The sequence below is a fragment of the Eptatretus burgeri genome, chromosome 6, assembly GCF_056783735.1.
Source record: "Eptatretus burgeri isolate ZD-2024b chromosome 6, Ebu_testis_v1, whole genome shotgun sequence".
NCBI lineage: Eukaryota > Metazoa > Chordata > Myxini > Myxiniformes > Myxinidae > Eptatretus > Eptatretus burgeri.
This window is the reverse complement of record NC_140966.1, coordinates 35,293,325-35,307,352: the sequence shown is the minus strand read 5'-3', so window position 1 is coordinate 35,307,352 and position 14,028 is coordinate 35,293,325. Positions and strand designations below refer to the sequence as shown.

The window sequence follows — 14,028 nt, the reverse complement described above, 5'->3', positions numbered from 1 at the left end:
GCAAACAAAGATTTGGGCCAAATTTTGCACAACTTACAGTGCCAAAAGAAAGTTTACACCCCCTTTCAAAATTTTCACCTTTTGTTGCTTTATAGCCTGGAATTAAATTGCATTAAATCAGACTTTTTCCATCATTATTTACACATTGTAACCCACAACTTCCAAATGAAAAACAAGTGAAAAAAATGAAATGAAAAAATACAAAACTAGAATATCTTGGTTGGATAAGTGCCCACCCACCCCATTTAATAGCAATTGCAAATTAGCTCAGGTGTAATCAATCATCTTCAAAATCAGACACCAAGTTAATTGGCCTCCACCTGTGTGAAATTGTAGTGAATGTGATTATTTCAGAATAAAATCAGCTGTTCCTGTAGGTTTCCTCTGATGAGTAGTGCATTTTCACAGCAAAGACTCAACCATGATAACCAAAGGAGCTTTCAAAAGACCTCCGGCATAAAGTTGTGGAAAGGCACAGATCGGAGGATGGGTATAAAAATATTTCAAAGGCCTTGAATATCCCTTGGAGCACAGTCAAGGCGATAAGTAAGAAGAGGAAGGCATATGGTACCACCAGGAACCTGCATAGATCAGACAGTCTCTCAAAACTGAATGACCAAGCAAGGAGGAGACTGATGAGATAGGCCACCACAAAGAGGCCAATGGCAACTTTGAAAATGCTACATGCCTTGATGGCAAAGACTGGTCACTGTGTGCATGTCACAATATCCCAAGCACTCCACAAGTCTGGCCTGTACGGTAGGGTGGCAAGAAGGAAGTCATTACTCAAAAACTCATCTTGAGTCCCGTTTGAGGTATGCAAAAAAACACTGGAGATTGTGAAACGATGTGGCAAAAAGTTTTGTGGTCTGACGAAACAAAGCTGGAACTTTTTGGCCTAAATGCAAAAGGTTACGTTTGGCACAAACCCAACACAGCACATCACCCAAAGAACACCATCCCAACTGTTAAGCATGGTGGTGGCAGCATCATGTTAGGAGGATGTTTCTCATCAGGAAGGACTGGAGCATTTCTCAGGATAGAAGGGAAAATGGATGGAGAAAAAAAAAGAAAAATCCGAGAGGAAAACCTGCTCTACTCTGCAAGAAAGCTGAAATTGGGACAGAAGTTCACTTTTCAGCAGGACAACGACCCAGAGTACATAGCCAAAGCTACACTGGAGTGGCTAAGGAACAAAAAGATTAATATCCTTGAGTGGCCCAGTCAGAGCCCTGACTTGAAGGTTGCTGTCCTTCAATGCTCCCCACGCAACTTAACTGAGCTTGAACAGTTTTGTAAAGAAGAATGGGCAAATATTGCCCGATCAAGGTGTGCAAAGTTGGTAGAGACCTATCTCAACAGACTCACAGCTGTAATTACTGTCAAAGGTGCTTCCACCAAGTATTAACTCAGGGGGGTGTTCACTTATCCAACCAAGTTATTGTAGTTTTGTCTTTTTAATCAATTTTCTGAAATTTGTAGAGTTTGTTTTACACTTGGAAGTTGTGGGTTACGATGTGTGAATAAAGGTGGAAAAAGTCTGATTTAATGCTATTTATTTCCAGGTGATAAGGCAGCAAAGAGTGAAAAAATTTAAAGGGGTTGTGGACTTTCTCTTGGCAATGTATCTGAATATTAAAGAAGAAGGCAGATACAGGGCAGCTAGCAAATAAATACATATATATATATATATGTACAAATTATGTACCTGCCAAGTCACTACTCTCAATCCGCTTGAGATCAGCATCAGCCCAAAATAGGCGGCCTTCAGCATTGTCCACTGCCAGTGCTACTGGCTTGCTGATGCCCGTGGAAAAGAGGACTACACGCTCGGTGCCATCCAGTGCTGCACGTTCAATCTGCGGTGCTCGCTTCTGAAGGTTGGTGAAGTACATGTACCTGCATCGTGGAACAAGTGATTGTGAAGACATAGTCAAACCATGAGGAAATTGCTAATTATCAAGTCACTTGGAAATCAGGTCTTTAAAAAGAGGAAATTAATACAGTTTAACCAAAGCAGCAAAAATAAATAAAATACAAAGCCAAAATCTCTGAGCTAATTGGGACAGCAACTCAAACTCGCTAATATACTTTAATCCAAAAACAAGCAGCCTCACATTTAATTCGTCCCAAAGCAAATGTAAGGAAGAGAGCTATTTTAGAACAGAAAATCAAGAGATACAAAAGAGAAAGTGTACTGTTGTCCTGATATTAACTGCCACTAGTTTTGAGGTTTACAACACCTTGAAATTATATGACCAGCAGGGGTACGTAAAAATTAGGAGAGAGCTCGCAAACCTCGATTCATACACATTTCAAACTTACCAAATACTCCCACTATGTACCATTTTTTTCTGCTGTTGCCTTGACGTCTACTGTTGCACCCCCAGTCCTGCACCCCCATATTTTTCATTGCCGCTCCACCTATCTTTTCCATAAAAATGTGAAACCTTTAGGAAGCTAATGTGTAGAGTGCAGAGTAAGTACATTCCAATGCGGTGAAAAACTAGAAGCAGAAAGAGGCCAGGGTGGTTGAGCCATGAGATCTATCCATCAATTGGGACCATACTCTGCGCAGAGTGTTGGTGCTGCCGAAGCAATCTCCTGGGCTATTGGGCACAATCCTGGACAGGTCACCACTCTGAAACAGGATACCAGCAAGCTGGTACTCATTTTGCCAACCTCGAAAGGATGACAGGCTGAATCAACCCCATCTGGTATTAATTCAACAGCCAAGCAGGATTCAAACTCAGAACCCGAGGATCCCAAGCCCACCACTCCAGCCATAAAGCCAACACCAGGCATTTCGTGAGATAAGGAATGCTATTAAGGAGAAGCAGAAGGAATTTATAAGGTACAAAATAACAGGACGGGAGTTAGATTTATATTACCATCGGAGTAAACAGAGGCAAGTTAAGAAAATAACTCGACAAGCCAAAAGAGAGGATGAGAAGGGCATGGTTAAGAATATTAAAAACATAAGAGCAAGGCATTCTCTAAGTATATCAGGGGAAAAGAACAGGTGAGGAGGACCAGTGTGGGCACATTGAGGAATAGCACAGGGAGAGTGGTTAGTGAGGAAAGTGAGATGGCAGGCTTATTAAACAGGTATCTTGCTTCAACTTTTACACAGGAACAGTCAGGAGAATTGCCAATAGCCGAGAGTATCTATCGAGGAGGTGAGAAAGGGCTTTTACAGAAGATCCAGGTTGGAGTGGAGGAAGTAAAGGAACAACTTGGTAATACAAGAGAAGATAAGGCTCCGGGGCCAGATAATATGCAACCGAGAGTATTGATGGAAGTGGTTGAGCAGGTAAGCGAGATGTTAACGGATATTTTCAATCGCTTACTGGAGTCAGGACAAGTACTGGAAAAGTACCATCCCATTGCCCAAAAAGACGAGAGTAGCAAATGTAACACCATTATTTAAGAAAGAATCTAGAGAAGAATTGGGGAACTATAGACCTGTTAGCTTGACTTCAGTTGTGGGGAAGGTGTTGGAGACATTAATTAGGGACCAGATGAGGAACCATTTAAACAAATACAAACTAATTAAAGGTAGTCTGCATGGGTTTACCAAAGGTAGTTCCTGTCTAACAAATCTTTTAGAGTTCTATGAAGCAGTGTCTGATTGGGTGGATGAGGGAATGTCAGTGGACATCGTATATCGAAACTTTAAGAAGGCATTTATGAAGGCACCACATCAGATGTTGTAAGCCAAGGTGAGGGCTTGTGGAGTGGCTGGTCAGGGAGCTAATTGGATTGCAAACTGGCTTCGTGATAGGAGGCAAAGAGTGGCTGTGAGTGGGAGGATGTCTTGCTGGGAGGACGTAAGTCGCGGGGTACCTCAGGGATCAGTACTCGGACCATCACTATTCATTATTTACATCAATGATTTGGATAGTAGGGTGAAGAGTAAGCTTTCCAAATTTGTGGATGACACAAAGCTTGGAGGTAAAGTGGATAGCAGAGGGGGTGGTGAATAGATTCAGGAAAGTATTGATACTTGCATAGATTGGGGAAAAGATACTCCACCGGTCTAAAGTTTTAGAACACCCCCATTTTCCCAGTTTTTACTGAAATTTAAGCAGTTCAAGTCCAGTGAATAATCTGAAGTGGTACAAAGCTAAGCGGTAAACTGCCAGAGGTTACCAAAAAAGTTTAGGTCACCTAAAACTGAAAAATAATGTAAATTTCAGTTGTTAAAGAAGGCCCTTTCAGGGAACAAGTAATGGGTTAGAAACTACAGCTGTTCTGACAATGAACAAAGGAAGACAGACAGACCATTATAACTCTTAAAAGTGTAGGTCTCTCCTTTAGAGAAATTGCAAAATAAGCCATGGTGCCAGTGAGTACAGTTTCCTACATCATAAAAAGGCACTTGGAAACTGGAGGAAACTCTGACAGGAAGAGGTCTGGCAGACCCAAAGCCACAACACAATCAGAAGACAAGTTTCTGAGAGTCAACAGCTTGCGTAATCGGCAGCTCACAGGACAGCAGCTTCAAGCACAGCTTAACACTGGTCGAAGTAAGGAAGTCTCAGTTTCAACTGTGAAGAGAAGACTTTGAGCTGCAGGTTTGACAGGTTGAGTGGCAGTAAGAAAGCCATTGCTAAGATGGCAAAATAAGAAAAAGAGCCTTGCCTGGGCCATGAAGCACTGCCAGTGGATGAGTGAAAACTGGAACAAGGTCTTATGGACCGATGAATCAAAATTTGAAATCTTCGGTTCATCACGCAGGGTTTTTGTATGCCGTCGAGTAGGTGAAAAGATGGTTCCTCAGTGTGTGACACCAACTTTCAAACATGGAGGAGGAAGCGTGATGATCTGGGGCTCTTCTGCTGGATCCAGAGTCGGCGACTTGCACAGAGCGACTGGCACCCCGAACCTAAAGGATGACCACAGCATTTTGCAGCACCATGCAATACCCTCTGGTCTACGCCGAGTTGGGCAGGGGTTCATCCTACAGCAAGATAACGACCCAAAAATATACCTCCAGGCTATGTCAGAACTACCTCAGAAGAAAACAACAAGACGGTAGGCTTCAAATTATGGAATGGCCAGCACAATCTCCAAACTTAAACCCCATCAAGCTGGTTTGGGATGAACTGGACAGAAAGGTGAAAGCAAAGCAACCTACAAGTGCAACACATTTGTGGGAACTTCTGCAACAGTATTGGGAAGAACTTTCCAAACAATATTTGATTCCATTGAAGAAAGAATGCCACGAGTATGTTCGGCTGTAAAATCTGCAAAAGGTGGCCACTTTGATGAGTCAAAAATGTAGATTCAATTTTGTTCTACAAAACGATTCCATGATTTCTTTTTTATCTGCAATTGTTTATTTGTTCTATGCTTTAATTTCAGAGGACATTGAAACATTAAACTGCTTAAATTTCAGTAAAAACTGGAAAAATGGGGGTGTTCTAAAACTTTTGACCGATTGAGTAGGCAGGCAGATGCAATTTAACCTGAGGAAATGTAAGGTGTTGGGGATGGGAAAGAACAATGAAAATAGAGATTTCAGGATGCAAGGGGTAATTTTGGAGCATGTCACACAGGAGAAGGATCTGTGGGTGGTAATTGATATGGGAGGTAAGCAGGCAGCACAGTGCCAGACAGTTATAGGTAAAGCAAATCGGGTTTTCGGTTGTATTCGGAGGGGGATCATTTATAACTCAAAACAGGTGGTGTTAACATTGTGCAGTAATTTAGTGAGGCCACATCTAGAATATTGTGTGCAGTTTTGGTCGCCACAGTTCCGGAAGGACATAGCTGCCATTGAGAGGGTTCAGCGCAGGGCTACTAGATTGTTTCCAAGCCGAGCTAGATTCTGCAATGAGGAATAGCTGAAGGAAACATGGCTTCATACACTAGAAAGGAGGCGGTTACGAGGAGATACAATAGAGATGTTTAAGATAATGAAAGGTATAGATAAAATCTGGACAAATCTCACACTCTCACAATGTCTCTCCAAAAGGACAATTTGGAAACCCCCAATCCACTTTCTCCACAATCCTCTGGAAGAAGTCCTTTCCCTCAAGCTGCTGGGTCTCACTCTGCTATGACCTTTCCTGGGAAAGCCACATTTCAAACCTAGCCTCCAAAGCCAGTCGCCGACGGAGAATCCTCCGTCGTGCAAAGTCCTTCCTCGGCCCACCTGAGCTCCTGACGACTTACAAAGCTTTCGTCCGCAGTCTGATGGAGTACTGCTCTCCCCTCTGGGCTGGTGCTCCTGCGTCCCACCTTTCTCGGCTTAACGCTGTGGAAACCAAGGCATTTCAGATCATGGGCATCTCCCACAATGAGGCTGAGTCTTTGGGCTTCTCACGCTCTCTCACAGCAGGCAGGTTGGTGGTCATCGTGTCTTGTATCGCCTCCTCTCCGGTCTCGCCCCCTCCCCCTGCTGTGTCTGCGATTTGTCCCCACCATATTTCCGCAGGGCACTCAAGGTCTGCCAACCCCCTTCTGGTAAAACTACCAAAATCATGAATTACTGCTCACCTTTTATATATATATATATAAAATATATATATATATATATATATTTTATATATACATATATATGTATGTATGTATGTATGTATGTATGTATGTATGTATGTATGTATGTATGTATATATATATATATATACATATATATACATATATATATATATATATATATATATATATATATATATATATATATATATATATACATATACATATATATATATATATATATATATATATATATATATATATATATATATATATATATATATATATACATACATACATACATATATATATATATATATATACATACATATATATATACATATATATATATATTTATATATATAGATATATATATATATATATATATATATATATATATATATATATATACATACATACATACATACATACATATATATATATATATATATATACATACATACATATATATATATACATACATACATACATATATCTACATATATACATATATATACATACATATATCTACATATATACATATACATATATATATACATATACATATCGGGCATATAAAAATGAGAGTATGAAACATAAACTTTAAAAAACGAAGTGTACTTATGGCCGCGGGAGTATCTGTTTCACCTATTTATACCCAACTGAGATGAAAAGCAGTAAGAGTGACACACACCACACGTTTTAAAACCATAAATATACTGCACAGAACTGCATGAACCGGGGGTCAAAAAAAAATGTCTTTGACCTTTTTTTTGGTCTTTGACCTTTTTTTTGGTCTTTGACCTTTTTTTTGGTCTTTGACCTTTTTACCCTGCCCCAAGGGTGGGGCCAAAGATGATCCTGCTCATGCACTTTCTTGCCGTGAGGTGATAATAACGACGAAGTTTGATTACCTTCGCATTCTGCGAAAGGTTATGTTTTGGTCGCTGTGTATTTATTTATTTGTGAATATGTGTGTTTGTTTGTTATTCGCATAACTCAGAAAGTATTAAACCGAATTGCATGAAATTTGGTGGGATGATTCGTGAGTATCCAAGGACGATTTGATTATATTTTGGGAGCGATCGGGTCAAAGGTCAAGGTCATGAAAAGGTCAAAAAAACTTTTGAGCATAACTTGCTTCATAATACAGCTATCGACATGCAACCACTGCCATATTGTTCCATGACGAGATATCTTTCAAATATGTAGTGTCGGATTTGACGTAACGTCATCGGAAGTGCGTCTAAATGACGTCACAAGATGACGTAAATTTTCAATTTTCGATCTCATCAGTTTTGATCATACTGTTTTGTAGGACTTACCTTAAGGACGTCACACACCAAATTTGACTTCGATCGGACTGACCGTTATGACGTCATTGACGTTTGAACATGATGTTTTTCAATTGTGGCTAAAATGTCCTGATATTTTACATTCAAATATCTATGTAATTACCTTCGCATTCTGCGAAAGGTTATGTTTTGGTCGCTGTGTATTTATTTATTTGTGAATATGTGTGTTTGTTTGTTATTCGCATAACTCAGAAAGTATTAAACCGAATTGCATGAAATTTGGTGGGATGATTCGTGAGTATCCAAGGACGATTTGATTATATTTTGGGAGCGATCGGGTCAAAGGTGAAGGTCAAGGTCATGAAAAGGTCAAAAAACACTTTTGAGCATAACTTCCTTCATAATACAGCTATCGACATGCAACCACTGCCATATTGTTCCATGACGAGATATCTTTCGGATATGTAGTGTCGGATTTGACGTAACGTCATCGGAAGTGCGTCTAAATGACGTCACAAGATGACGTAAATTTTCAATTTTCGATCTCATCAGTTTTGATCATACTGTTTTGTAGGACTTAACCTTAAGGACGTCACACACCAAATTTGACTTCGATCGGACTGACTGTTATGACGTCATTGACGTTTGAGCATGACGTTTTTCAATTGTGGCTAAAATGTCCTGATATTTTACATTAAAATATCTATATAATTTATGAAGCAAAGTCTCCCAAATCCAGGCATTAGGATCAGTACCAAAATATCTGTTTATTGATGTACAGATTTTGCCAATTAACTCTGTAGTCAAGGTCAAGGTCACACTCAAGGTCAAAATATACTTGTAGGCATAGCTTCAGATCTAATAGAGCTATTGACATGAAACCAACGTTAAAACGTTCAGTGAACTACGAGCTTTCAGAATGGTAGTCCTTGATTGGACGTGACGTCCCCAGAAGTGCGTCAAAATGACGTCAAAAGATGACGTCATTTTTCAACTTTTTAATTTTTCAGTGTTTATCATTCCATTTTGTTGGACTGCCTTCAAGGAGGTTACACACTAAATTTGATGTCAATCGGACTGACAGTTGTGACGTCATGGACGTTTTAAAATGACGTTTTTCAAATGTGCGCGGAAAAAAGTTGCGGCGGCGAAGGTATGCGCTCTACCCAGTGCCCGTTCTAGTTACTTTCTGTACAACCGTTTAGGAGGAGATAGCAGGATAGACGGGCAGACAGACAGAACAGAACAGATTACAATATCCGACCTTTTTTTCTTTTCTTTCAAAAAGCATGGGGATAATGAACACAAGAAATGAAAAACACAAAATGGTAAACAAAGAAAAAAAAAAAAGAAAGCTGTCATTCGTGTTGTAATGAAGTCCACCTGGTCTGAGTCCAAACCCGTGATTCATTATTATTGATTGGGTGCATGTTCACTTTCATATGGGATGGATTGTAACTACCAACTAACTACTCTTTTCAGGGAAATTATATACAGTCATGCGCCACTTAATGATGGGGTTACGTTCTGAGAAACACGTCGTTAAGCGACGTCGTCGTTGTGCGAACATCATTTTTTTTTTCATTTTCGTTTTCGAACATCGTACTTACACAAACATAGACACCTAAGCTATATGCTGTAGCCTATTGCTTCTCGGATACAAACCTGTACTGAATACTGTCGCCAATTGTAACACGCATCCAAGAGACAGAAGACACGTTAGATTTACCTTTGTGCAGTTCATGACGGCCATCGGTGTGGTTAGCAGCAGCTTACAACCTCCTCTCGCATCGATTATAGAAAGGTGAATAAATAGCATTTGGATTTTATAAATACGTAATCATTGGATCGATGTTATAATTTATAAATGAATAAACGAGCTCCTGTCAATTGTGATATATATTTTCGGAACAGTGCGATTGTTTTAACAACATGAAAAGCTTCACTAAAAACAAATTTGTTCTAATTGACGAACAACAACGATTTATTCGTGGAATTCTTCAATTCAAAGGTAATTTACTTGCTGGAAGGTAAACATGGAAACATTGGTTCAGTTTGAAAGCCGATTTCCTTGAATCCCGATTTAGCACGACCCTGCTTTTTTCGCGATGACATTTTATGGACCTCAACAATCGCATTATAACAGGGCCACACTGTCGTTGTTTATCATTATGAGATATTATGTTCTGTCGAGTGTACATAATTGTATGTGCTATTTTTATACGAGGCTACATCACTCGGCGATAGGAATTTTTCAGCGACATATTTTTTTCCATTTATTTATTTTTTTCAGAGCTGACAGACCCGTCGTATATGAGATCCGTCGTTGCCTGGAACGTCGTTAAGCGGCGCATGACTGTACTGTAGAAGTCTATCAAGACATAATGATTAAATTGATCGCGCGGTCTTTACGTATTATCTTAGCGGATGCTTGGTCCAGCGTTACGGAGCATTACAGGGGTGGTGGAGGGGGTGAGTGGGTGTCAGATTTTAGCAATTTTTTTTTTTTTTTAGCATTAATTCATGTTTGAACGGCCCCTTGTAAATCATAGGCAATCACAGATGTTGAACTTCTACATGCAGGATGCATGCACGCGTGCATGAACCTTATTTCAGCATGATAATGGAAAAATCTTTCGGTTTGAAACGAGCAATAAACACATTACCAGCCCCCCCCACCCCCCCCCAAAAACATTTACCACCATTTAAAACCACCGTCTTTTATACCACCTTATATAAAATGTTTAATTACTCTTTCGTAGCTTAATAATATTTAGTTATGTAGTAACAGTAATGATTGCAGTATAACATAAAATGGAGCTTTTAAAACAACTGTGACATCATGTTCATAACTAAAACGTAACCCTAACCCTATCTTAGTGTTGGTTTAACAGTTAAGGTGGCTGGCTTAAGATCTCAAAGTCCTGAGTTTGAGCCTCTGGCATGCCATTGAAACACCACCAAGTGGTTTGACTCAGCCTGTCATTCTTCTGAGGTTGGCAAAATGAGTACCAGCTTTCCGGGGTAATAAGCCATCCCAGTGCCCTGTGGTGGTGGTGATCCGTCCAGGACCGTACTCCTTAACCAAATGAAACTTCCTCGGTAGCCCAATGTGCCTCGTGGCATGAAAGAAATGGTTATTATTGTTAAACCCAACCCTAACTATTCAAATACCTCGAAAATATGCAGCAAACACTGCATGGACTTTTGCTGCTGTGGAAATTGAGATGCCGATATTACAGAAAAACTCAAACACAAATTTATATTGAAAATGAAAAGGATGTAATGAGATTATATCTTATTTAGAAAATGTTTTTAGAAGACATTTTCACATTTCTCTTGCTAACTTGGTTTGATGTATCGTGTTGAAAGGTTAGAGCACGATATGGAAGTCAAAAGGACCTTTATTTTTTTATTTCCTTATTTTAGGTCATCCAGAGTCGTTAAACATCTCGTTTTACTCGGCATACAATAGCTAGTTTAAAGGGTAACTTAAAGGGTAGCTATTTTAAACCCAATTGAGTGACTTAATTTTAATCTCACTTGGAACACAACCAAAATAAAAAGAACAGTGCAAAACTAATTTGAATCCTGAGTGAGGGACTGTGGGACATGTGAAGCACTGCACCCTGCGGATGGTGAATAGGTACACAGGAGTAAGCAAATCTGCAAATGGTGAAGTTTTACTGTACTGTACACTAAATTTTGCTGGACTCGAGCCTGAATTGGTCCGAGTCCTTGGCATTCCGAGTCAGAGTCCTGAAGAGTCGGGTCCGAGTCCCCCCCCCCCCAAAAAAATGGACTCAAGTCCTCCATCATTGGCTATCATAGACCAGAACTTGTGAAATCAGTCGGCGCAACCTTGCCCTTTGAACCTCAAAACAATAGGTTTCTAGCTTTTGCTAGGTGAACCAATTAAGTGACCCAATATGCTAATTCTATTCAAATTTTAAATGAATTGTATAGAAGTTGACGATTTTAATGACCTCGACCTTTGAACTCAAAATCAATAGGCTTCTATTTGTTGATTAGTGAACCAATTAATTAACTCGATATCTACATTCTGTTAAAATTTCAAGTCAATCGGATGACTACCTATTTTGTGACCATGACCTTTTGACCTGAAAACAACAGGCTTCTAGCTTTTGACCACCTCAACCAGGTGGTTATGTTCTGTGAAGATCGGTGAAGAATTGTGACCTGTAGGTGATTGACAGACAGACAGACCAACCAATATACTTGTGAATCCTCTTTCACGAGTAATAAAAATGCAAGGCATAATCATTGAATCTAAATTATAAAAAAAGTAACCACAGAAACAGGAAATTGCTCTTTGGAATCATAGTATCATTTGGAATCAGAGCAGAAGGAGGAGATGGACAGGTTTTTGGGGAAGATAAAAAGTCATGCCACACTCTTGGTGTGCAACCTTCTGTGTGGTTATGCTCACCAAGAAGTGGAGACAAAGAGCAAAGAAAGCCATCAGCAACCTTTTCTGATCCACTGGAATATCGTATTACCTGGAAGGCCCTTTGAAAAATTGACCGCCCGAGGAATTTTTACGTGTGCATTATTTCAGCCCACTGGCACCAAGAATACAAAGAACTCCTTGAGTGTGGAAAGCTCGAATAATTCAAAGCCTTATTGCAGCAATGCTCATTTGTAATGGAGTAAGACAGCTTGCTTTTTGCAAGTTTGGGAAAGTGCTTATTAAAGCTAAGGTTTTAAGTTCCCATGATATCATTGTAACATTGTTTCAAAGGCAAACAATATTGCAGGGTATTACTACTTCTTTGCCAGAAAATTGAAAACCGATTACAAGATCATTATACACCCAATCTGCAGTCTTTTGATCAGATAAGCACTCCAAAAAATTGTATGTTTCATTCACTCATCTCACTCACCTGCACCCATTTTCTGGGTTGAAATAAAAACAAAAGAGATTGACTTGGATGATAGCCTGGTGTTGGCTCAGTGGTTAGGGTGGTGGCTTGGGTTCCTAGGGGTCCTGAGTTCAAGCCCCGTCAGCCACTGAATTAATACACCAGGGGGTTGACTCAGCCTGTCATCCTTCCGAGGTCGGCGAAATGAGTACCAGTTCCAGTGTGTGTACTGGTAGAGGGGCACTGCATCAGCGACACAGTCGCGCTTCAAGAAATGATAGCTACCCCAGCAGCTAAGCTGCCATACGACCACCACCACTTGGATGATTAGACTGCCACCTTATAATGTATCAAATGATGCACAAGATTTCTAGTTGCACTACCATTAAATTGTGAACCTTGACATGGAGAACAAATGAAACGCATACCCTCTCTCTGGGTTGACAACAATTGAACGAGGCCGATCTCCATCGCCACGCAGGACAACTCCAAGTGCACGCCCATCCATTCGAGTCACATTGATCACGTTTGTAGCCTCACACGTCCAATAGACTAGGCGACTGTACACGTCCAAGCTGATGTCATAGGGCTGCAGCTCCGCACTTGACATCAGGGGAAAGGTCTGTCGTGGAGTAATAACGTGATTATGGTGAGAGGTACGATGAAGAACAACTGGCTTACAACTAATATGAAGAGAAAAATGGAAGTGGTATGTTAAAAAATTGGAATGACCATCGAGCTAAAGAAGATGAATGAAAAACATTTTTTGAGACAATTTGAGTCACAAGCAAGGATTCAAAAATATTGCAAATAAAGAACAAAAAAAATAGGATGAAGATCAAGAGCTTGCCTGAGAACCATCCGCACGTGCACGGTGGATTGTGCTCTGCCTCCTAGGCCCTTGCCATCCATCCACCCAGTAGACGAGCTCATCATGTGGGTCATAGTCAAGAGCTCGCACACTGTGCAGAGGCTCTATAGGCAGCATCACATCTGGGCTCTGTTGATCATCAATCACCATACGGTTGATGCTACTACGCTGGCTAAACAGCAAGAAGGTGGATGGTGCTGTGGAGAGGACATTGCCAACAGAAGGGCTCAAGATGAAAAACAAGAACCTATTTCAAATAAAGGTGAAAGACCGCAAGTGGTAAAAACAACAACATACAAGATTAAAATTGCCATTACGTATGTGGTGTGGGTGAAGGTAAACTGCAAAAAAAAATTAATATATTTTATGAGAAGTAAAAAATAATGGGAGGGGCATGGGGGGAGGTATAAAAAATGGATGCTATGGTGATTGAAGGGGAGGGTCCATCATGGATATATACGTACAGCCACCCATGTATAAATCCGCTGTCGTGTAC

The 14,028-nt window shown here is 40.1% G+C and overlaps 1 protein-coding gene across 2 annotated transcripts in view; it reads right to left on the bottom strand.

Moving 5' to 3' along the window:
- LRP6 (LDL receptor related protein 6) overlaps positions 1 to 14,028 on the bottom strand; it is a 198,813-nt gene that overhangs the window by 23,106 nt on the left and 161,679 nt on the right. For both annotated transcript variants that reach the window (XM_085884539.1, XM_085884538.1), the window contains exons 14-16: positions 13,512 to 13,729; positions 13,090 to 13,283; positions 1,709 to 1,899 (exon numbers count right to left, since the gene is read on the bottom strand). In XM_085884539.1, the coding sequence (XP_085740665.1) occupies positions 1,709 to 1,899; positions 13,090 to 13,283; positions 13,512 to 13,729 (603 nt within the window). The remainder of the gene's footprint in view (positions 1 to 1,708; positions 1,900 to 13,089; positions 13,284 to 13,511; positions 13,730 to 14,028) is intronic.